Below are 26193 nucleotides of genomic sequence, written 5' to 3' on the forward strand. Positions count from 1 at the left end.
AAGTAGGAATTTGGAAATCATGGCCTATTTACAGAGGCTGAGAGGAATCAAGTTTGTTTAGTCAACAAAAGACAAGACTGTTGTGGGGCACACAGTCTTGTAAAATGTAGAAAGCCACTGAATGATTATGATAACATCATAACTTTTTGCCTGCATTGTTGCTGGAGAAATCATTGCTTTGGAGTACAAAAAGATTCATTCAGAATGTGGTCTTCAAACTAGTTCTAGCATCTAATACTTAGTGGGATAACAGAAAATTTATTCAGTTCATATCAGAGAAATTTTTTTGCACACCTGCAGGAAAAAAAAAAGCACTGAATTGAGGAACTTGGCTTTTTCCCTTCTTTTTGTACTCTTTATCTGGTCTTGCAAACCCTATATGTGAGACTTTTTTAGCAATGAGAAAACTAGTTATGCACGTAAATGCCTCTGTGTATTAGTACTGCATGTGAGTTTTAGTTTTTATTAGGTTTAAAGAAATAATTTACTGCATCTCAAACTTTCATCTACCCTAATCTTTATATATCATTCCATCATATAGTGTGTTTATGTATGTGAATTATAAAACACTGGGGATTGCTAGTTTTTTCCCTGGAGTGCCACAAGTGATATAATAAGTGAATGGGCATACTTGCTAGAATTGAGAAAAGGTTCATAAAAATATATTTCAAACTTATTACGTATGGAATAAAGAAAGAGTTTAGCAATGACTCATGAATTTCTGACGGCTGCTGTATTTCACACATGTGACTACAGAGGTTGTTCATGCTGTGGCTAAAAGTCACCAGGAGTGTCTTCACAATCTGAGCAGATGGTCTTGATTAGAGAGAACAGGCTGAGCAGAGCCAAGTTGTCAGCTCTCTGATTTGCTCATCTGACCACCAGACCAGCATTTCTCACTACACTGTGTTGTTAACTTACCTTTAATGCTAGGGATACAGGGGTTATTGCTTTCTAGAAAGGTGCATAGATAAAACTGAGTCATGCTCCTAATCCTGTGACTGATTTTTGACCCGTTTTAGAGATTTCTGTAGCCTTCCGTCACCATAGTTACAAAAATTGGTCTGCATAAAAGTTTTCCTTAGATTTCAATTTTGCTCTTGTTACTGAGCTATGAAAAGCTTTCCTTGGATAGATGGTTTGTATTATTCTGTATTCACTTAATGATACTGTCATGTTTTTGCATTTCAAGTGTTAGTAGTTGCAAGATTTTACAATATTTCTCTAGGTTTAACTTTTAGGAGATGTTTATCTCACAGCTAGATTCCTTTAGCCAAAAATACTATGTTACTATGCATTATCTTCAGTAACACTTAGGTGTAGAGGGTGCTACCATAGAGGAGAATAACCTGAGATGAACTCTATAAGGTAGCTAGGAGGCTGATTATCTTAATTAATTACGAAATACTATTATTAGAACCATAAACTTGTTTGAACCATTTAAGCCCATAGTTTATGTAACAGGCACAGTTCCCTACTGATAACATTTTTGCCAACTGTGTTATACCTAGGTAATGTCACCTTAGTTTTGGAGATCTAAAAGAACTGGGCACATGCCGAGTTAAAAATACTGCTAACTAGTTGTTCTTTCTGTTGCAGGCTGCTAGGTTGATGAAACCTGCAGTTTGTCTCAAGTAATGAGACAATAAAAAAAAAAAAGTATATTTAACCTATGCAGTCTCTGTAGAGCCACTTTTTAGATTGCAGGCTCTTCAGCAGTCAGATTTTTACTCTCTTTGTGTAGTACCTAACCCAAGACAAACAGGTCTTGGCTGATACTAGTGGTCTTGGTTGGGTGGGTGATTGTCATGCTTTGAATATCTCAAATTTCACTGAGTACAGAACCAAATTTGGGTGAGAAAGGGTTGTTTTGTTCAGATTCACACCAGCACACAAGTGTGCTAACTAGTACTGCAGTTAACAGGAAGCAGTAGTGTATCACCTCCAGCTTCTGAGCAGACCCTTTTCTGCAGACACCTTTAAACTTCAAAGGGAGTTTCTCTCAGAACTTGTGGGCCCCTTGCAGTCCTCTGCAGGTGGGTGTGAAACTGGTCATCAGGCAGACACCAGTGCTTTGTAGTCCTATGAAGTCTTCTCGTGAAGCAGAGAAGGTGTTATTTTTCTCAGACTGTGAGTGAGCTATGCAAATTTTTGGATGATTTCAGGAGCAGTTATTTATTAGGAAGTAATGGCTACCTTCTGCTGGTACTGTTACAGCATTCAAATTGCAGTAACCCATCCTAAACAGAGTTGCAGAGTATAGTTTTAAGATGATTTTAGGCGTATTAAAATGATACTGAGGATTTGTAGGTATGATTAGATTTGTCCATTTTTGAGATCATATTTAGCTTCTCCATTCTTTGTCTAGCAATAATGACAATAGAAGGAGGAGGAAGAGGTTCATAGTTTGTATGGTTGTTGAGGTGCTAATTCTGTAGCATTCGGTGTCCCATGTTTTTCTGGAGTTTTAATCCTTCAGCTGTTAGCGAGATGCAATGAAATGTGGCAGCTGTTTAAAAAGTGAACATTGCTCATGTTCTGTGACATGCAGTAATTGCAAGTACAGCAGACATCAGGAGAAAGTTTTTCTTTGAAAACAGGCATCAGGAAATACCCTAGTGGCTTATTTTAAATGGAAGAGCAGAAATCTTATTAGAGCTGTAGTTGAAGATCAGTGAAATCAATTCATATTTGTGACCTGTGTAATTTTGGAACATGACCATTACATAGGGAGAAGAATGGTATTTGCTTATATGCAAATGAAACAGAAGGGGTAGAAAAAGGAATTAACTCTCCCAGAGTCAGGCTGGAAAGAGCTATCTGGGAGAGTTAATAGTTTGAAGAATGAACGTGTGAGAATATCTTTCTTGGAGAAAGGGCATTGGCAAACGGGATTGGATTGAAAGGGAAAATGTGAAATAAGTTACAGGATCAGTAAAAGATTTTTCAGAGGGAACTGTTTTTCACAACCTTGCTATTTATAAATGATAAAATTATCATTTAATTCTCAAATTGAGAATGTGAAGAGGGAACTCTGTTTTTCCAGATTCTCTTTGTTTTTCTTTATATTGCTTTATCACTTGTTTTCGTGGTAGTTTTCAATTTTATTTTTTTTTTAAATATCATCCAATTCCTCACCAAAGAAATAAAGAAATACCTTCTTACCTTTTGTTTTCCACATGTCGTAGGCACCAGCTAGCTCATGGTCATCTCTAGATATAAGCAGGTGTTAAAGGAATTGAAAACAATTCAAAGTACTACTACACCTGGACTGTTGATTCATTTAAGCTAATCTTTAATTTTCTGATTTAGGAATTGATTTAACTTCAGGTTAGGTTTTTCAGGTTTAGGTCTTTCCACTTATGGTGGTGCAGAAATACTCAGTTTCCCTGCCACAAAGCTATGCTCTGTAACTCTATTGCAGAATCATCAACTGTTCTATTCACTTAAGGGGTTAAAGCTTACTTCTGATGTGCCTTTATTTGGTGTATGTGAGTCTTTTATTCCTGGAAAAGTTAGTGTGTAAACATCCAAATGTAGCAATTAATTTAAGAGGGAGAAGAGAGAAAAATTGGCCAGCAGTTAGAACAAAATAGCTTAAACAGTAAATAAAATAAACAGACTTGGAGCAAATCCAAGGAGGACAGCAGGGAACCAATTCAAACTGCATTGAACACAGCATACTTTGAAATTAAAGTGTTAAGAGCAATAGTTTATTTCAATTTTTTATAAATAGTATTTTTAATGAATTTGTGTTTGTTAGGGCAAGAAGGAAGCAAAATAAAAACAAGTCCAATTGCTTTTGCTTTTCATTCTTGAGTCCTATAGAAGTTACTACTCTGAGACCAATAAAGGGTTTCAGGATTTTTGCAACAGCTGTTTGAGCTTTTCCATCTCCTTGCACCAGATGATGACTCTCAAAAGAGTTAGATCAGCCTTTCCACTTTTTACATTTTTTTAAATTAAATCAGATAATGAAAAGAGTAAGCTTTGTAACATATTCTGCAGAAAATATGATAAAGTCTTCTACTTATGTATCAGTCTAACTAGCCAGCTCCAAGGCTGCGAAGAACAGACAATAGTTCATGAGAAATGTTCATTCACTAGGGTTATACTCAAACTGGCAGAAAGAGTATTTAATGTATTGTGTGGATCAGCCCACAGAGATAGAAGTCAAGCCAATGCCTGGGTCATAGGACAGTAGGTCAGAGGTCCAGCACCTCTCTGCGTGCCATTAAGCACATCCTTTATGGCCTAGAAATGTTTCTTATCAGATACAAGGAGCTTTGAAAACTCCTAATTTTGACATGGTAAAAACAACTGTGCTTTGTCAGAAAATATTAAAACTTTTTTGACAGCAAAGTGAATATTTCATTTATTTTTAAACTATTTCCATAACATTGTTTCCTGTTCCTAAAACAAGCAAACAAAAATGTTTAGTTCAGTTTATGAACTTCCCATTTGTCAGTTCTTCTGTTTTAATTGAGAGCCTTTTGGTTACTGGTTTTTGTTTGGTGTAGGTATCACCCATGGAAGCAGCAGCACTTAGCAACATTTTTTATTGTTTTTTGAGACCTAACTGGCTACTCTGTACTTGCTTCCTCAATCTGTCCTTGGTGAGGCCCTACAGACCTGCCTGTGTTCAGGGCACAGCAATCAGCACGCTGCCCATGCCCATAATTTCTCTTCCATGAGGCCAGGGTCCCAGAGCTTCTGGAGAACTTTGTGCAGCCCTCTGCTTTGTGACTGTTTAATTACTGCTGCTTGGAACTGTGGAGAATGCACTGGAACCAGGTCCCAGACTATGGCTGCTGGAGGGTTTGTCCACACTGCATTCAGGGCTTTAACCACAGCAAAGTGTTTGTACAGCCAGGTTAGCTTTAACCCAGTGGGATAGGTGCTGAAAATAAGCCAGTCTTGGTGTGAGTTCTGTGCAGCCTTCTTTATGGTGCTACTGAGGCAGGGGCTTAATATCAGAGATAGCTGGCTTAAAATAGCAGTTTTTTCATACTTGGAGTTAAGGATGGATGACAGGGCACAAAATGTATCTTGGGTGGGGCACTGCAAATCCCAAAGATACACTCTTCTGCACATTTATTTTCATCACTTTCTTCCACCCTTTCCAGTCTCCTCTTGGCAGTCACAGAGAGTGTTCCATGTATTTTGAGCCAGTGGCTGCTCAGTGCCTTCCTGATGGAGCCTGCACTGACCTGGTCAAGGCCCAGTGATCCTGGTTTATAGATGGAACAAGTAATTATCCTATGGGTGTAACATAAAATAATTTCTAAAGAAGTGATGCCTGTTGATCTGGAATTTAGTGGCTTGCGGTAGAAAAGGGTTAGGCCAAGGGCGTGGGGAGGTTGCTGCTGCCTTGAGCAGTACAAAAGCAGAAGAGCTGCTGCCCAAAGCCAAGCCTTGAGTCTGAAGAGTTGGACCAGAGCCAGATCAACAGGCATGGCGGGAGCTTTGCTGTGGGCAGGGTGCATTGACTCAGAGAGAAGACAGAGAAAGCATTCGTGCTAAAACTGGTGGGGAGCTGATGCAAGAGATGAGATTTTGGGATAGGCAGGACATGAGGGATGTGGGGGCAGAGACCCGTTTTATTGCAGGAATAAATACAGCATATCTGAAAAAATGCTGTCCTCCAGCTTATTTGGGTATGTGCTTGGTGTGTGTTTGACCCCTCACAAATGCAGCGTAGAGGACTCAGGGTGTGGTTTCATGGACTGAAGTCTGGTGTCAGCTGTAACATGTGAGGGCTCCTGACCCCTCCACTTGTGCTGTGCCATGGCTGTGCTCAGGATTGTTCCTAAGGCAGTGCTGTGAACCAGGTGAATTTTGTTTAACCTGGGCAAGCACAGGTTTGCAGTGCTGGCCCAGCCAAAGCAGCGGCGTGGTGGGGAGAGACCAAGGGACACAGTAAGGTTGTGTCAGAAGCCTGGCATGTACCTTTGGCGGTTTGTGCTTGAAGCCATGCCTTCAGTGGGCTGAGACACTGCAGCAGTACCTCCAGAATAGCACCAGGCATTACTTAACGCCATTAAGTGCTTGTGACAAACTCCAGTGCGTTCTTTTTATTCATTTTCTTCTTGGCTGGTGGCATAACTTCCATGCACCTCTCACAGGGCAAACCCATGCTCCCATCTGTCATATCCCACTCTTACATGGAAGGGAGCACTAAAGATTCATCCAAGATTGACAAAAACCACAAGGGTTCAAAAGAGAAGCTCATTAAGTTTTATTAGCAAACTACACAGCTGGCATAGAAATTAATGTTTTACCCCTACTCTCTAATAGTAAGAGCAATAATAAAAGAAAGAGGGAAGAAAGAGAAAGTGAAAGGGAGATGAGATGAGATGAGATGAGATTGCAAAGGAAAGGAGATCTGCAGTCCTGGATCCAGGATCAATCCAGCCAACAGGGTATCCAAGGCCTGGGCAGCACATCACCAAAGCTTTGTGGGGCTACTTGGTTATAGGTAAGTTTTTCTGTCCCTGAGATTAGGTTTCTTGCTCTTCATGTAAATGAATCAGCATGGGGACTCTTCTATACCTTTATGGAAATTGGGGGGAGCTTTAAGGATCTTTTGGTAGTCTTGATCCCCCTCTACTGGATTTGCCTGTTCCTTAACCCCATTTCTATGCCTGCATTTATTTTGTATTGTGTGGTCTCCATGGACCAGAAGAGGAAAATTGACCCCAGAAGGGTGCTGCCCTACCTCTGCACATCCCGCCCTTTCCAGCCACATCCTTTTCTAACTTGCCTGCTTGAATGGTCATTGGTATTCAAGGCATCGATAGCAGCGCATTAAATCCGTATTGCCAGGCTTCTACACCGTCTCTGTGGCCAGCCAGCAGCAGTAGGTGGCTGGAGACAAAGTTCAGCTGGAAGCAAGGGACACTGTGTCCTTTCTACCCTGCTATGGTTGCATGTGGTGAAGAAAGTGGAATGGTCTCATTGTGGATGTTTGGATGACAGCACTCTCCTTGTTAAAGCAACTGATTGCCAGGATGAAGAGATTTATCATTAGAAATTGTTATGTCCTGAGTAACTTAATTAGTGCATAAATTCTGTGTTTTGTGGGTAGAGTGGTGTGATGGTGAGATTTGTGCGGTGTTTTTCTTCTTCTATAGCTTTATCTTTTTTTACAAAGAAAGTGTACTCAATGGGAGAAATTATTCCCCATACATGTGGTAATGAAGATAAAAGGTGCATGCGTTTTTGTCTTTTGTAATGCAAAGCAGGAATGGCCCTCTAGTGGTCATGGCTTTAAAAAAAAGTGAAATGGGGAATTTTCTTCATCTGCCCAAGCAATATTGCAATCATTTTTTTTCTCCAGGCCCCTCTAGTGAAGAAGACATGCATGATAAAAATTCTTCCCTTCTCCTTGACATTCTTGTGCTTCTAGATTGAGTAACTAAGATAATACTTGCAGTTTAGTCATGTAATTGGCAACTTCAGACTGTGCATCTGGGGAGCTTTCACTTAACTGACTTAACTGCTCACGTTAATAACAATGGTAATTATTTATTGAATAATAGGCTATTGGGTTTTTTAAGTAGCTAAAGTACTGAGCTGTGGCTAATGTAAATTATTGTCAACTATATGACACAGTTTGTTCCTGAAACTGCAAAATTATGCTGTCATTTTGTTCTCTTCTATGTAATTTTTTCTTTCTTTCTAAATTCTTCTCAACAGCCCAGTGACTTCTCAGTATCTCTAAAGGCATCGGGGAAGAACAAACATTTCAAGGTGCAGCTCGTGGACAATGTCTATTGTATTGGGCAGCGACGATTTAATACGATGGATGAGTTGGTGGAACACTACAAAAAGGCTCCCATCTTCACCAGTGAACACGGGGAAAAGCTATATCTTGTGAAAGCACTTCAGTGACGTTGAAGATGGACTTGGCCACCTGGGCCTCTTATAACTTACAAGCCTTAGGTCCTAAATTCACTTTTATAGAGCAGAGCAATATCTGAAGCAAGCTTAAGGAATAGGCTCTTTCTAAAGTGTTTGCTCTGTCAGTTGCTGTTTGTCTTTTTTTTTTTTGTTTGCCTCTCTTTGTGTTCCAGTTTTGTTAACCTCTGACCACCTCTCTTCAGGTTGAGAGTTTCCCTTGGGTGGCCATGGCGAGCACTCACCTTCCCGGCAGAGTTCAAAACGCCCCTCTCCTGTGTACGTTTACATAGTTAGCTCAGATCAAGGAGGGGCGTTTTCAATTCAAACCAGTGTTAATCTGTTCAGACTGCTCATGCAGGCAGAACTCTCCATTCAGAGACATTGGGCACAGTTTGAATGCACTGAAGCTGCAGCTGCTTAAGTGAGAGAGAGTAGACATAACAGTTGTGGCTGTGAGTTCTGTAGCTATATCGCTTACCGAGTAGGATAATACAAAATCTCCTAGTTCCTAGAAGCACTCTTTACACTGTACTCTGCTGTTACATTGCCTCTCTGACTCTTCGTAAAGAGTACACTAATTAAAAGCATTTTGTAATAGTACTTCTTAAACTACTATGGTAAGATTGTAGTAAAAGAAAACTAGTGTATTTTGGTCTGTAATTGCAACAAAGAGAAATTTTATTTGAAAGTTGATTACTAGAGAAAGAATAATTGAATTGTAAAGGCTGAATGTTTTGGTAATCTACAACCAAATGTGCCATCCACATAATGCTTTTTCCTCTTGCCCTTCTGCTTGTTTGAATTAAACGATTATGTATTTAATTCTCAAAGTAATATGTATCTGTAGCTGATTGTTGACACTAATACAGAAGATTAATAAAAACTGATCTTGGGACAGGGTGGGGCGGGCTACCAACACTATATATATATTTGCTTTACGGAAAGAAATCTTCGGGTTTTACAGAGGATGGTGTGGTTGGTAGGAAGAGACGCACAGAATGTTTATGAAGAAAATGCATTTTTCTCTTTTCTTTACATTTAAACTCCTTTATGGTTTAAATATACAGTCTTTAGATGGCACATTCCTGAGATTGAAGAACGGATCATGAGATCTCAAAATCTTGCATACTCAGTTTTTTGGATATTGTAATAAAAAAGGTATTATGTCATGATGGAGTACTGGATTTATCCTTGGGTGGTAGTCCTGGTGTTATTTTAGCAAGGTGAAATAGAGTGAATAATGAATTTGTTTGTCTTGGAATTTTTGTGGTCTAAAAAGAAATCATCTGCGACTGCAGAGGACAGTTTTAATATGAGGCAGTGTCTAATGAGCTCTGTGTGTCTTGCTGTGATAATTAAGTCCATTCATAGCTTTAATGAAATCTGCAAGATGGACCTATTTCCTGGTACCTCTTTGCTATTAAAACACATTTCTTACCAATTCTGTGTTTCAGCCAGTAGTAGTGCAACTACCTCTGTGTATAACTCTAGAGTAGGTTAAGCAGATACTGCTCTGTCTGACCTGCTTTGAGGTAAATCATGCCACTGCCAGGAGAGTGCACTGGCACCTTTGCCAGTGAACTGCAGTCTTGCTCAGATCCAAGAGGCAGGTACAATTTCTGAAGTTCTATGCATGCACTATTTTTCCACCACTCTTGAAATCTTATTTCTGTGAGGTTTTCTGAATTGACAGCTTATATTGGAACTGAAAAATGTATTTTTCTGTATGTGCATTAACTGAAAATTGGGCAGTGATACTTACACTTGGTAAAGCTTAATGAAAGAAAGCAGTGATACAGAGCAACCCGAAATGTTCGTGCATTATCCTGAAGAGCACCTACCCACAGCTGTCTTCTAAGAAGATAGAAGTTTTCCTTAGGAAGTTGGTGAGAAGCACCAGTTGTTTACAACTTACCTACAGAAGGACTCCACACTGGGCTTCTTAAAACTTATGAGTGAATTCTGCGGAGAATGTAGGGATTTGCCTTCTAATACCTAGTTTTTTCTTTAGGTGAATCAAAGCATGTACTGGGTATGGCAATAATATTAAGAAAACTATATGTTGTATGAGCATTTTCAGGTTTGAGTGAATTGCTTTTCAGTCTTGTCTCTTGGTAGTATTTGCAAAAATTATATATGGGAATGGTTTACCTTTTCAGTAAACAGATTAATTACTGTTTCACGCCCTGTGTTCATTTTTTATGAAATATTCCCTACGTTTCTTGTTTCAGGAACCTTCATATGCCTCTTGCAATCTTTTTTCACTTTTTTCTAGAGTCCATTTTTACAAGCTCTCTTAGTTCCTAACTCCTTTCTAATCTTAGTAGCTTAGAACTAAATCAAATAGACATCTGAATGGTTTTACAATATACTTTATATTTTAATGGATTTATCAAATTTTCTTTGCTTGTTTTTGTTACCTCATCCTCTGTAAACAGCTTTTGTGTCTTGAGGTGTAAATTATAAAGTGCTTTGTTTTGGAAGCAGTTAGTTTATGACCTTTAAATTACTAGCTCGAGTAATTTATTTTCTTTTTTTTCAGGTGGGTCTTACTTTGGTTTTTTCCATGCTGTATTTTATCAGCATGCTTTGTGTTCAAAGGGCTCATTAATAGCTCTTCAGTTGTTCCCATCATTATTGAGATATGTTCATACAAATTTTGCCACCTTTTCCTGCCCTTTTGATCTCATTTGTTGGACTTGGCTTAAGCATTAATAATCTTCAGAACTATATGCTTCATAAAGAGCCAATAGATGTGAATTTATTGTTATTTTCCTATTTTATACTAGCCTTTCAATTATTTGACAAAAATCTCACCTTTATTTTTTGGCTACTTAGAGCCTCTTTGTCAAAGCTTGTGGTGGGGGTGGGATTTTTTTTTTTTAAATATGAGCCGAGTCATGGTGACTTGAATTTCTTTTCTTACACTATTCATTAAAGGCTCAAATAATTTCTGATGGAGTAGAAGTTGTGATTTTTCTTTATGGTGGTTAGTCTGGCTTTTGCCATCCTACCTGATCCATACAGGTGCATAAGTTGTACTTTTAAGTCCTATTCCTGTAAAGCTGTTTTCTTGCCTTGCTGGTGTCTTTGGAGAAATGTTAATGACTTGTGAATCCATAACAGTTGCTGTACTCTCCACACATTGGCATAAATTTTAGCTCTGGGAGCTTGATGACAAGCTCCCACTTATGTTATCTCGACTGTTTGTGGTATCACATATCAGGTGGGGACAAATTAGTAAAGGATTAAGATAAGAGAGCACTGAGAACATGCCAGGTAAACTCTCATGGACCTACTGTGTTATAAAGGGAAAGGATTTGCTTACTCTTTGCTTTTGAGGACAAAAAAGGCAATAAAGACATGCAATTGACTATTTAACGTCATTGACTGCATGAACAAACTCTGAAGTCCCACACTTGAATGGTTCTGCTTAGTGTTCTCCATTCAGATCTTCATGTTTCATTAATGTATATTAAATCCTAAAAGTTTACATCTGTTCCTCCAAACCTTTGTTGCAGCTTTTCTGTACTGTAAAGTTTGGTGTCTGGTTTTATGGTTTCACTATGGGGACATAGAGATCTTCCACACTTAGAACATAACTTCTGTTATAACACAAAGTTGAAGTACTTTCAAAATGCCACCGTACAATTTCACTTATAAAAATGAGTCAGATTTTTGCCTAAATTGTAAATAAAAAACTAGAAAATGGATTACAGGTCCTTTGAACTAGGTCTGACAATTTACTTGGCAGAAGCTACAAAATAACTAAGTTTTAATTTCTTCTTGGTCTTAAGATAGTTTAATTCAGTGCTTCAAAGGTAAATGAAACGTGGGCAATCTACAATCCGAATATGACAGGTTTTCTTTTCTTACTCCAGTGGGATGGGATGACTCATTTTTAAATGGAAACTTGTTAACATATAATAAGCTGTGAAAATGGTATTGCTGAAGTAACACTGATCTCTTAAAGTGCTCTAGGAACTGTGAACTTTCCTATTAATTTCTTTTTAGTACATTCAAAATTCACGGCCTTTTTTATGAAGTGGAAAAGTGCAAGCCAGCAAAAGCACAGCATGCACTGTCCTGAACAGCATTACCTGTGCCATGTGAATGAAAGGATGCAAGAAAATGCTGCCATTCATTCCCTGTTTTGACTAACAAGTAAATCAGTTGTGCAGTACTCTTCTAGAAAGTATACTGCAATTGCAGCCCAAATGTGCAACAGCTTTAGTATGTGATAACAAGGCCTAATGTATTTTCTTGTGCCAGTGTCTTGCAAGAGCACTGTGTTTTTTTTAGGTGGGCTTCCATGTTGTTCAATGCAGTTATAATTTGTTGGAGAAATCAACACATAATGCTTTTTGACTTAAATTGACTTAATGTGAAAAATAATTTATATACACTACACTTAAAACTGTAGTATTTTCTGGTCTTTTGTGTGCTGCTGGAACCCTATGCTGTTTTTTATTTTAAAATGTAATTTTTTTTTCTGGCATATTCTTAGTGTGTCTTTTCTTGTTAGAAAATAGAGTGTTGTTACTTGAACTATCTACCCAGGCTGATACAGAAGCTGACTAATAGAAGTGGTATGTAGCCATTGACACATTAGACAAGTATTTCCTTGCATTTTCTTTCCCATGTGGTAATATTAAATGGTTTAAGAGTGGGAGGTTAAACAAAAAGAAAGAAGAAAGAAGGCTAACTTGACAGATTATCTTAAGCAGTGGGAGTCCACAGTTTTGAGGAAAGAGCAACAGGTAAGAAATGTTCTTTTCTGTTTTCTTAAATGGATTTTGTTTGAAATTTAGCTTGACATCGTATGGCATTGAGTGCATGAAGTAATACAAAGATTAACAAATTAATGCTGATTTAGTACATTTTATTGAAGGAATGGGTGGATAAAGTTGCTGATATCAGTGTCAGTATAGAAAATAGTCATCTTAAAAAGGAGAGAACTTGGATTTTGGCGACTGCTGTTGGTAGTGGGGCAACAGGTAAGAAATGTTCTTTTCTGTTTTCTTAAATGGATTTTGTTTGAAATTTAGCTTGACATCATATGGCATTGAGTGCATGAAGTAATACAAAGATTAACAAATTAATGCTGATTTAGTACATTTTATTGAAGGAATGGGTGGATAAAGTTGTTGATATCAGTGTCAGTATAGAAAATAGTCATCTTAAAAAGGAGAGAACTTGGATTTTGGCGACTGCTGTTGGTAGTGGGGCTTTTTGTTTTGATTTTTGAGGTAAGATTTCAAAAGAGGTGCCTTACTCCAGTTTTCAAGCCAGATTTTGCTTCTAAGCTTCTTCCCAAAAAACATCTCTTGAGTGTGGGCCAGGCCACAGGGAATGTGTTAAGTGTTATTATTCTCCCACCTGTAATTGAATCTGGTGGTGAATGATGGACTACCTTTTTTTTTTTTAAATTTTGATCTCCATTAGATTGGATCATACATCTATATGGTAATTAATTAGTGGGTTCTGTGGGTTACTGACTGAGTTTTTCACCTGGGTTCAACTCTCTCAAGTTGAAATAAGCTTGATGAGTTTTTTTTTTTTAATTCCTTTTTATGTCACAGAACCAGTAGTGCATTCAGTGCAATTATAATTGGTAATGCAAAGAAGCCCTTCAGTTGTGGGCAGCTGGTATGTTTGGAATACTAAGTCCAGAGATGATGGTGATGATAATACAGCCATAAAGAATTGCAGGTAAGGGCACCAGCAGACAGAGAGAACAGGCTTTGGCATCATTAACCAAGTGTTTTCACTTTGTAGAATTAGGATGTTTATTTTAATTTGAATATATATAGCTAATTTATAGAAGTTAAGCTTAACCCTTTTTTTGGTGTACAGTGTGTTTCTATGTAAGTAAATTCGCAGGAATTAGTACTGCAGGAGAGGATGTGAATGTTGAGGCCCCAGGAAAATAAAGTGCTCTGGTGTTTATGACAGCTTTCCTAATGAAAATCCTTGCAGATTTATGTCCTGGTGAAAAGTGGGGTATTACTTCATGTTCTTTGATTTTGCACTGGCATTGGCCTGTCTTTGTGCTGCCACAACCTGTTTCCACCAGAGACAGGGCAACTGTGATTATATTAGAAGATATTTCCATAGTGTCAGGGCTCTTGTGCAGCTGGCTTGGGCTAAGCACAGAGTGCAGTAAGAGAAGCACAAGGTATTGACAAACCCACCAGGAATGGGTGGGTGCCACAGAGAACTCACTAAACCTAGTTATGTTTGTCCTTTGCCCTTACTAATTCAGCAGTTAATGCTGACATTATCAGTGTTGGATTTTTTGTGTTAATATATCTCAGGGTTTTTTACTTTGCTAACAGAGATCAGATGTGTCACTTCTCTGGCTTGTCTCTGTGTAATCATTCTGTTACAAAGTTCAGAGTGGTTTAAGAGAAATTATATCTTCATTTTAGCTGGCATTTCTGGTGCGGTGTGTAACTATACCTATGTCGTCAGCCTTCTGATGCTCTTTAATTAAAAATTAGAAGCCTGAGCATGTTTCAGAGGTTACCATTCTCAACTCAGTCCTTTGCCATTTGATGGACATTAGATTAGCAGTCATGGGCATTCCATATTGTTTAACAGTGGTGTTGGAGACTTGTCTCCTTAAACTAATATCAGATTTGTCTTTTTTTTTTTTTTTTTCCTCCAGTATTTTTCCTTAGAAACACATGTGCATCTGTCTTTACAGTCTTTTTAGTTCCTGGAAAGTCTTCTGATCCTTGGCTGCTGTTCTGGAACTTTGTGGATCATTTGGAACAATGGCCTTTCCATCCAGTGCTCGCTTCTTGGGAAATAATATTCTTTATGATGAATTGCATTATCTTGTGTTGGGGAAATAAGAGCCAAAGGTGCTTTCCTACTTCATGAGAGTTCTGGAAAGCACTTTGTCCTAATAGAATGAACTCTGGCCATTCTTTAGAAAAGAAACAAAACAAAACAAAACAAAACAAAACAAAAAAAAAAAAAAAAAAGAAAAAAAAAAAAAAAAGAGGGAACAGGTTACCCTTCCGGTTTCAATCAAATGCTCCAAATGCTCTGTAAAAGCTTGTGAATCATTCTAAAACAAATAATGAGGAGCTCATTATATAATGCAATGTCAGGAACTACTTTGGTTACTTATGGAAGAAAGAGAAAGCTACTGCTTTCTTCAGCAATAGCAGAATGTTAATTCTGCAATAGTCTTAGAATTTCTGAAGAACAAACCTAACCACCTTGAGGAATATATCAAAAATCAAGCTATGCATATTACAGATCTGAATCTGAATCCCTACCTGAGGGTAGGGCACCACACAGTCATCTAGCTTGAATTTTTATTATTTTACTGTTAACTGCAATGATTTTACTTTTATGATGACTCAGATGAATAATTTTTCTTGTGTTTTTCATAGTGCAGTTGCATGTGGTCTGGCATAATTTTCATTGAAGCTGATTGAGCTTCCAGGAATCCTGCTTGTCCTTGCTTTATTCATCTGCATTGTCTTCTTGCCTCATTTGTGCTTGATCTACTCTGCTTTTTTGCTTTTCTCACCTCTTTTCTCTTGTGCCCTAGAGCTGCTTCAGGTTTTCATCTCCTTCTTCTTGTGTTCAAGTATTTCTACTCTCCCTTCATTTACAACCTTTAATATTGAGAGCCTGTCTAATGAAGAGGAATGATTGCTTTGTTCCACACTTCTCCCTTACACCCTCAGATTGCAGAGGAGCAGGCCCACTTCCCTGCATGGAGCTGTATTTTGCTGTGGGAACATCAGGGAACAGATAATCAAGCAAATAACTATATAGCCTGAGCAAACCTGTTCTTGCAGAAGTGGTTGTTGGACGGTGCAATGCCCACTTGAATCAGCAGCTTGACTTTGGAGCTTCAGTGCATGTGTTCTCACTGTGAAAGGTGCTCAAACATGCCAAGCATCTGCAATTCTGAAATGGGGAGTGGGAAAATACATGGCCAGTATTTCTGCATATTTACCACAAATGCCTCACAGCATGCTCATCAAAACGGGCAGTGAAATTCTTATGTTGGTATTTGGGAGTGTTGGCCCATCCCTTCTTTCTTCCTTGCTGAAGTTTCTTCTTGACCTGCTGGCTGGTATTTTCCAGCACTGAACAGAGAGAATAGCAAGGAATCCTCCAAGAGAGTTGCAATTCAGCAGTAGCAGCTTTTGAGATGTGATTTGCTTGGATGCATCGATCCATGTTTAGGCCGATAGATTGGAGTTGTTACACTGGCATATAACTATAACACGCTGTTCTAGCTGTAAATGCCAGTTTGTGCTGTTTATTGGGACTGTTACAATTATGGTGTGTGCTATAAAATCTTCATTCAAAACCTGATATCATAAACAAAGCCCTTTAATTGAAAAGAAAAAATAGCCTCCAGCCCACGTACAAAAGGAAGGAACAGCTCAAACTGAAAAGAGGAGCCAGAGTAATTGTTATGCACTGTACAGTGATGATGGAGAGCAGACAAAGAGCATACACCAAGGAGCCATGGAAATGAAGCAGCATGAAAGGACTGGTGACAGCACCACTGGGAGTGTGCTCACCCACACGAATGGAGTGATGTATGTGTTTGCACCAGTGAGCTGGAGTGGAGTTCAAAATGATTGCACAAGGCATTTGTTAAGGGACTGGGCTCAGCAGGCCCAGGCCAAAGGAACTTCAGTTTCACTCTAAAGAAGTTTGTGCTTTTTCTCTCAAGATACAGAGGCAGGATATAAATAGCAGTGGGCTTGAATAAGCAGTCGGCCTCTGCAGCAGGAAATGAAGACATCTAAGAAATCCCCTTTGTCCCAGATAGATGTTTACTTTCTCTCCATTAAAAGACTGCTTCAGATTTTAAGTGTTTTAGAACTAACTCAGTTCTCCATTCAGAATCTGTGCAAGCCTTTCCATAGCAGACTGGTCACCAGGGAAAGGGGTTTGATTACCCTTGAGCATGAGTGTAATTCACATTGTCCCAGACTGCACATGGTTGCCTCAATCCTTAGTGGTAAGGTATCCTTAATACCTTAGGAAGGGAGAACCAATGCTTCAACAATTTTAGTAGGGTACTAAATTGCATTAAAACTCCTCTGCTCTTCCTCCTTCCCCACCATACCTATGGCTTGGGGACACATGCTCTTTTGTCTTCTATGTTTTGCAGCCCTGATACTTGAGCAAGTCGTTGTAAGTCTGATACTTGGGAAAAAAAAAAAAAAACCACCTTGAACTTCTCACACCAGCCTTTCCCACTGAACATGGAAAACATCTACACTTATGTAGTCATGCCAGGGAATCTCATTACCCACTGCCATAAGAAGAATGAGAGCAATGTGTTGCATGCCATCAGTACACAGAAAATACAGGATTGCTCCATCCCCGGTAGAACAGCAGTATGAGGCTATCTGTCAGTGCTAAGTCATTTCACATCAGCATGGATATGAGTTGAATTGGGAGCTGCTGATGCATAAAACTTGATGAGGAGAGGTAACATATAGTGTATGTCAATTCTGAATCATCTCTTTTTCAATGAGGAGGTCTTAATGTCTGTGCTGGCCCTCCTATTAATACAGTTGTAACAGTAGACTTACCAGTACACATACCTGAGGGGGATGCAAGGCCTTAAAAACACTGACTGACTGTGATGCTTGTTTTTAAAGCAAGAGAACATAATTGTTGCAAAAGCAGTGAATCTGAGCTAAAATACACTTTTCTAGTTAGTGATAATGGCTGACCTGGTCTCCTTGCTGGCTGCTCATCAGTCCTTGTGAGGCTTTGTGCTTTTGAATGGGATCCACCTCCTCCCAGTCAGTATGGGTGCAAGTGAGTTATGAACTCTTAACAGGGTGCTCTGAACTAATCCTCCCCTGGGCTTTCAGCTGCTGTGCTTCCCAGTCATGAAAGCCATCTTTTACTGGCCTGAGAAAGAAAACAGAGAGATTTTTCCAGAAGGTTTTATCTCTGTTGGCAGACATTAGAAAGAGCAGTCTTGAAATTAAGTCATGGTAAATTGTGATCTAGAGAGCTATAGATTTTTATGGTCATCTAAGATGATAGACAGGTACTGAAAAAAAGAGGAGAAGTTAATGAAGATGTTATTTTTCTCTGAATGTCATTGATCCTTCCTGTAATCCTTACCCTTTCCTTTCTTCCCCTAGAACTCAGGAAACTGGCCAGTCTTGCTACTATCTTCTGGTAAATGATTACACTCGCCACAAGTTTTGAATATATATATTTGTTAAGCAAGTATGACATACAGGCATATTTCAGCAAGATTTGTCTGTCATTATGTGAGCACAGGCAAAAATCACTGCTCCTCAGTGATGCTGCCTACACTGAGAAGTAATGTACACACATGTACATTATCTGGCACCCTGCTTGTTAGTTTGAGAATGCTTTTGTTTTTAATGGACAGTGGCCACAAACTGAGATGCAGAAAAAGGAAATTATTTTCAAAGAACCTCGCAACATTATGCAATAACCACAAAGAGCATCAATATTTACTTTACATGTTCTCTGAGGGCTTATACCAAGGCAGGCTGAATTTTAATGGAAAGATCAAAATGACTGGACTTGGCTTTGGATCAAACTCTAATACAATTCATTTCTTCCTGACTTCTGTTTGATATCAGGAGGTATTAAGGCACTTACACTTAAGATTTTAAGAGGCCTAATTTTAGAAGATATAGGGGATCAGAAATGTTAACTTGTATTCCAAAGCAGCTGAATAAATTATATATTTGTGTTTTCTAAACTATCTTGGGTGACGCATATTTACTTTACCAATCTTGCAAAAAATATAAAGAGTGAAGATAATGCCAAACCTGCAAAGAGAATACTATATGAAAGGGGATTTCATGCTTACTTCAGTATGAACTATTGCACTGTTCTTTATCTGAATCTGACTTCCTAAGTTTTCTGTTGTAGAATTACTGTGGCTTTTCTCAGATTTTCTGGTTATTAAAATTCAGCCCTCCAACCTCAGAGCTCCCTTGTCTAATGTTATTTGATCCTACCTAGGGAAATGTGTTTTAAGTGTTAAATATTTTTAATGGATAAAACCTTAATAGTAAGAATTTAAAGAATATTATAAGAATATTATACTTTGGAACTTAAAAACCTCAAGTTGGAGAAAAAAAATAATGTTATTTGTTTTCTCAGTTTATTTCACCTTTCAAATAATGTTCCAGTTCAAGGATTACTATGATACACTGTGTGTATGCACTTGGACCTTACATTCCTGTCCTATAGAGATTTTGCAAGTTTTCTTCATCTATAATAATCCAATATTAAAAATAAATTGTGGGTATCTCACAGAATTATGTAATCATTTTGTTTGGAAGGGACCTTAAATTTCATCTAGTTCCAACTCCCCTGCCATGGGCAGGGCCACCTTCTTTAGACCAGTTTGCACAAAACCCCATCCAACCTGGTTTTAGATAATTGCAGGGATGAGACATCCACAACTTCTCTGGGGAAACCTGTTGCAGTGCCTCACCACCTTCACAAGTAAATAATTTCTTCCTAATATCTAATCTAAATCTACCATCTTTCAGTTGATAGGCATTTCCCCCTTGTCCTGTCACTACATGCCCTTGTGAGAAGACCCTCTGCAGCTCTCTTGTAGCTCCCTTTAGGTACTGGAGGGAGCTATAATGTAGCTCCCCAGAGCCTTCTCTTCTTTCTCCAGGCTGAACAACCCAGATTCTCTCAGCCTGTTTGCCTAGGAGAGGTGTTGCAGCCCTCTGATTGTGTTTGCAGCCCTCCTCTGAACTCCGGTAGCTCCGCGTCTTTCCTGTGCTGGATGCAGCACTCCCGGCAGGGTCTCACTGGAGCAGAGTAGAGAGGCAGATCCCCTCCCTTGCCCTGCTGCCTACCCTGCTTTTGATACAGCCCAGAATCATCAGCTTTCTGAGCTGCAATGTGCATGTCACCCAGCCTGTGTTTGTGGAGAAGCATATATTCCTCCAGTCTTTTGGAATTACAGAGGAGACAGTGTCACATATCCCCAGTTTCAGGACTTTCCTTTGAGATCGTCACTTGTTGCACCATTGTAGTGAAAAATTTTTTCAGTCTATGAAAGAGCTTAAAAAATAGATTAGGAATGATTGCTTTCAATTCCTTTATCTCATGGATCTTCATGTTTATCTTTGTGGTGGTATAGCAATACAACACAACTGTAGCTGAAGTTTGACAGTTTGTTCCTCTTGAGCTCTCTTTCAGCTTCTCTGTAAGAAGAAGCTTTAAGCTTGCTGCTTAATGATGTTCCTTTCTTCTCTATTGCTTGGAACTGTCTAGCTTCACAAGCTTCATATTGCAGTCATCATTACAAAACGTTTAGTATTGGAGCTTGGGTACTTAAAAGAGCAGCGAGTTTCCAGGCAGAGATCAGATCCCGACAAGTGCTTTAGTTTGACAAGGATTTTAGTAGACAAGGATTCAGTGAGGTTACACCTGTTTATCTGCTGGTCCTTTCTTTTCTTTCTCTTGCTGCCATTTTCCCATGTCTTCAGTGATTCACAGCCTCCTACACTGCAGCCCGCTGGGACTGCCAGAGATGACTTTGTTATGAGTTGATGTTTCTTGAATGACCCAAGTTTTCCTTGTAATCTGATCCCATCAAGGGGATGCTGTTAGGCCTCTGGGATTTTCAGGAATGATTTGCATTGCACACACTTAAAGGAAGCTTGTTCAAAGTGACCTAAAAACTTTAAAGTCTCAAAGGAATCACCGTTTTTCAGTTCTGGGCTCAAAAACATGACTTCCTCAAATGCCTGTGCTCTTTTGCATGAGTGTGCTTGCTCCATGCTGAACTCTCCTTTTTGCTTTCCTCTAATCCTAAACTCCTCTGTGAAAGCAGGGTTACAGTCCTGCTTGGATGTGAGGCACCCATGTCAAATGGCCTCCTACAACCCCAATGCTTTCACTGTTGTGCCCTCCTCTTGTATCTTTGTGCTCAGTATGTGAGATTTTTCAGTCACATAGAAAGCAGAAAGCTCAGCCTTGGGCCCTACTTATGGAACACTGTTTTAAAAACCTCTACAAACTTCAGCTTGTCTTGAATGTGTAAAGGTCAATCCATCTCCTTAACAGATGGTATGTTTCCATTTTCTATTTATGAGAATAATGAATCACAAATATCATAAAATTACTTCTGTACACTGTATATATGCTTTGTAGATGCCCTCAAAAATAGAATTAAATAAGGAATTAGAAAAATTAAATGGTACTGTGCAAAACTTAAATGGTACTGTGCATTTTCTGCCATTGGCTTAGAGCTCCTGTTCTTCACATGCTTTGCAGCACTGAGAAGTATAAACACAGCTAGTCTCTCCTTTTTCAGCACTGCTTAGACAGTGTATCCCTCTGCTACTTGAATTTATTGCCAGAGTTGCCAAGTGGCAAATCAAATGGATTCATCACATGAATGGACCTTTGTTCATGTGGAATTGCTTTGGTGCTGCAAAACAGTTTCCTATAGGTCAGTGATTTGCTGTCATTCAGGTGCTCAGCAGTGTTATTCATCTTTTCTTTTTGCTGTTGATCAAGCCACACTTTAGGCTGTGAAGAAGGGTACAGAGGATATTCAATATAAATCTGAACTGTGCAATTCTCTCTGAAGGTACATGTTGTAAAGAAGGTGGGGAAATAATTCCCCTGCTGCTTCTGCCACAAGTGGAATTTAAGGTAAGCCAAGAAACTTCAGCTGATGCTCCATATTTTATTGTGTGTCAGGCAAGCCCAAAAAATTTCTTCATGAGGTCTGTGCACGCTCTTGACTGATGAAATATTTCACCCACTTTGGCAGTGGGAGGTTGTTTAATTAAAGGGAATAAGTAGCATGTACTGTATCAAACACTTTAATTTTGAAAACTTGGAAATGAGAATTAATAGATTCATGCAGAAGTGTGCTTACAGGGGATTAATGACTGTTGTTAAGCTGGTGATTATTCATTTCCATTTTGAATACGTTGGTCTGAGAATATTCTTGGGATCCAAAACATTTAAAAATGGAGACATGGGGCCTTGGGGGCAGGAACTCTGGGGCTGAAGTGTATTTCCCTTCAGTGCCACAGTGTTGAAACCCACTGGCTGATGCTTCAGATAGCTGTGACTGTCATTTCCATCCTTTGTATGGACTTGAAACTTTCTGCGCAGTTTTCAATAATGCCATAATCCTGAGGGTAAGGTTTAAAGGGAGCAGTGAAAATAAAGGTGTGGAATACTAGTAAAAGCCCAGTTTCATGCCACTGGTCGAGGGGAACCACAGGGGAGGTTTGTGAGATGTTCACATGGGATGTGTGCTATCACTGGCATCCACAGTCCCCCAACAATCTTTGAGGCTTGAATCAGACCTAGTTTGGCCTGGGTTATCAGTGCAACCTGTTTTCTCCCATCTTGCTCCATCCAGAATAAAAGAAACTGCTTCACAGTTCTAGGACTGGGATTTAAAACAAATGGGCAGTATTAAGAGTAAGTATTAGGAGTAAGCCCTTTTTCAAAAGGTGTCATGTGGCATGGTATTTAAATAAAAACTGATCATAGGGAAGAACAAGAGAAAGTGGAGGTACATAAGTGTGAGTATTTCATACAGCAAGCATGGGGTGGGGGATGAGTAAGAGAAATCAGGATGAGGAATGCATCTCCACATATTCACACAGAAAGGGAAGAGCATTAAATCAGGTCTATTGATTGGCACTGATACAAAAATAATGCTTTTCTCTTAAGCAAAACTCTGCTGTCACAGCTTTTTGGTTACTGATGTGTGCTCCCAACAAAAGACATTACCTTAATACAGAGAGGTCGCTGTGAGCTGTAGGCACAACTGAGGCTGTGGCATATTCTCAAGCATGGTTACACAGATTTTTTTTTTCTAGTGCATTTTTACATCTGTCTTTTTCTCTCCTGAATGCTTCTGTTGATAGACTTTCTCAATTGTTATTGCTCAGATTAAGTGGTAGGAGGAGGGAAGAGTGAAAACCTGAATGTTTATAATGTCCCCTCACTGTTGCAATATCATTATTGACAAGTGACATCAACACAGGATTAGAGAAGCACAGAAATAGTACATGAGGGGTTAAAAAGACAATGTAAATGGCTGTGAAACATCATCTTCCCTTTCTCAAATAAAATGCTCTCATCCACTAACTCATCTATCTCAGTCCTCATTAAAGGTAGTGGGAGCCCTTCCATTAACTTAAAAGGATATTGGATCAACCCCAGATCCTCCGTGCTGGGTGCAACGGGCACAGTTGTTAAGCTCGGAGGTGAGCAGAGGGAATTTTATGACTGAAGAGACAGTGTGAAATTTCAGCCCTCTTGAATCCACTGGTGATACTCCCATTAACTTCATTAGTGCTGGGATTTTGCCACTACACTCAGCACAGAGTGAAATCAGTGTGTCAAGAGACAGCAGGATGTTTGACAACAGAGATGCTAGCTGTGTTTTATCTGTGGCTGGAATGCTGAACTGCTTTCTCTGTTAAAGTTTTATGCTGCCATTTTAGTGGCAGTAGGAGAATTGAGCCTGACTGCAGCTGCCAGTCTTGTATGGAGGGAAATTCCAGCATGGCACCTGGCATGGGCTTTCCTTCAGAAATGTTCCCTTGGGAGATTTCCAGTTTATCCAGAGGTGGCTGTATCTTATATGCAGCAGATAACTGGAATATAGTACACTTCCATCTAGCAGCAGAGACCAAACCCATAATCCCTTCCCAGGCAGAAGAAAGCATAAAGCTAGGGTTCAAATAAAAATTGGGAATTTGGAAGAAAAGAAGCTTCTTGGAAAGTAATGATCTGTACCCATCCAGCTGTGCTGTCTGCAGGAAAATTATATATTTTTGAATTAGAAAGAGATGCATGTGTGTAAGAAGGAGGAAAAAATGATTGAAAACACGTGAGAATGGGAAGGATTTTCACCCCACTCTCCCTGAATCTGAAAAGAAAGATGTCCATTATAATAATTGCAGTGTAAGCCTCAGAAATATGCTGCAGTGTGAGGCCAGATCCATCCCTGGAGGGCTTGCAGGCAGAGATTAATATAAAAAAGTCACAGCAGTTCAGGGATAGGTCAATACAATGATTTCAGTTTTTAAGCAGCTAGTACAGGGTTTCTAGAAAAGGCCAGAAATCTTATTTCCCTTCAGCAATTGTAGTTGAACTCAAAGGCTCTTGAAACACCGGTTGCTTTCCAAGATGTTGGTGGTTATCAGTATCTAATTGTAGCTTGTTTCCCAACCTGGGGCTGCCTTTGAAGTATCACCACTGAGAACTGCTCTGTGCTCCTCTCTGCCCTAGCCTATTCCCTGAGCAGGCTCTGAATGAAAGGGTTTGTTGTAGGCATGTGCTTCACCTTTTACTTCTACGTGCTGTTGACTGGTATTAGCAGTACCTTCCTCAAAAGAGATGAGGATGATAACAAGGTGGTGCTTAACTGAGGCCCCTGAAAGGACCTCACTGGCTTTAGGCTCTGTCTGCAGCCACCAAAGGTCTGTCCCTGGGGAGAACACGTAGGTGCTGCATTGTAGTGCCTGCATTTAGATGTGCAGCCTGTAAGTCTGACTCCTCCTGGGATTAAATGGTTCATTCTTTCAAATACTATCTTGTTGGTAATGCCAGCATGTCATTACTGTAGTGAATCATTAAATGGGGAACATTTTTCCTGACTACTTTTCTGTGTGGTAATGTTAAGTGGTCCCCCATTCCTGCCTCCAACACCCACCCTCCACTCCCCCCACATCCATTTCTCTTTCTGGAGCATTCAGGGTGCATGACTTCATCTGCTTGATTATCTCCAGCCTTGGGAATGCTGGCTTTGTCTCTGAAACCCCCAGAATGTGCTGAGCAAACACCGCTCCCAGTCAGGCTGCATCAGGGCTGGCAGTTAAAGCCTCCCATGCAAGAAAACTTGCTAGGAGCTGCTTTCCGATGAGATCATCTTTAATGATAGGGGGTTGTCTTATTCTGGTGAGCTGGATTGTACACGAGGGCAGTATCAGGGCCAAATAAAAGAGCTGTTGTTTCTGAATGTTTTTGTAGCTTTCTAGGATTGCATTTTTGCACAAAAGTAGGCATTCATTCTTAGTTACGTTGCAGTTTCATCTTTCTTACTGACAATGTGGTTTCTGTCATTGGCAGCAGTGCCAGTAAAATCTGTGCCAGTAAAACCTACAATAGATTTTTAAATTGTAATTGGGGAGGGAGTGTTTTTTCTCTGAGAGGCATGAAGAGCTGTATTCTGATGATGCAAACTTCTTGAGAACTGTGCTGTTCACTCAAGTCTGTCTGGCTATAGAGCATTGCTTTCCTTGTGCATTAAGCAGTGGGGGTAGGCTGAAGCAATGGAAAGGGAAGGATTGCTGTCAGGTATCTAATGGGAGCCATTTCATGGGAACTCCCATGACTGGAGTGCAGGATCTCTCTGTGCAGCATCTCCAACTTCTGAAGGGGTGTATTTACTGACAGATGCTCTGATGTGAAGAACAGGAAATTAGGATGGGTCAGATATTACTTGGATACAAGGAAGAATATTATGTTTCCATGTTAGCTGATAATATCTAAGCTATTCAAATGCAGTCTTTTTATGGTCTGCAGATATCTCCTGCCCTCCATGAGAAAGATAAGTTTTTAGAGCTTGCTCAGAACTCAAGCTGCAGCATTACATTGTCAGAAGTGATCCAAAGGAGGGGAGGTAGTGTGTGAAAAGAAATGGACAATGTGAGTTGCATGCCCTGACCTGGCAGTCTGGGAAGGCGCATCTTGACATCTTGCATTTCCTCCTTGAATATTCAAGAAATGTGCGCCTGCCAGTGTTTTTACACAGCAGAGGCAAATAATGCAGATGGCAATTGCAACCACTGTTCAAATCTTAGTCAAGCATGTGCTTATTAGTTTGAACAGTGTCAAGGTCCCAGCTTTCTCCCTGTCAGGCAGTACAACCCCCGCAGGTTTAGGAGCTGCCAGTGCATGTGAGGACATTTGCTGTTTTCTGTCACTGTTCTTGCATGTATATGAAGTTGAGTGTTACCCTGGTGTTACAGTGATTGCTTCCAGCACAGTTTTTTGGGGGAAATAAATAATGCCAGTCAAATTAGGAAGTGATCCAATATCTTGCTCATAACCCAAATTAAGCAAAACAAAGCTTGTATTTTATTCTGGTTTAGAAGAGGTTTAACTCTTTGGCATGAAGCCCTCTATACTCTCTTCTAGTCCATCACACAAGCATCAAAAAAATTGTTATAGTTTGGTTAGAAATGCTTAAAGATGTTCTAGAAAAGTGCTTATTCTCACTAAGCT

At 39.5% G+C, this 26193-nt stretch overlaps 1 protein-coding gene across 1 annotated transcript in view; it reads left to right on the plus strand.

Annotated features, from left to right (window-relative positions):
• The window catches only part of NCK2 (NCK adaptor protein 2), an 83047-nt gene extending 73976 nt beyond the window's left edge, over positions 1 to 9071 (plus strand). Inside the window, exon 5 of the mRNA XM_021538106.3 lies at positions 7699 to 9071. Within this exon, the coding sequence (XP_021393781.1) occupies positions 7699 to 7893 (195 nt within the window). The 3' untranslated portion in view covers positions 7894 to 9071. The remainder of the gene's footprint in view (positions 1 to 7698) is intronic.
• Positions 9072 to 26193: the final 17122 nt, after the last annotated feature.

Source organism: Lonchura striata, chromosome 2 (genome assembly GCF_046129695.1).
Source record: "Lonchura striata isolate bLonStr1 chromosome 2, bLonStr1.mat, whole genome shotgun sequence".
In the NCBI taxonomy this organism is placed as follows: domain Eukaryota; kingdom Metazoa; phylum Chordata; class Aves; order Passeriformes; family Estrildidae; genus Lonchura; species Lonchura striata.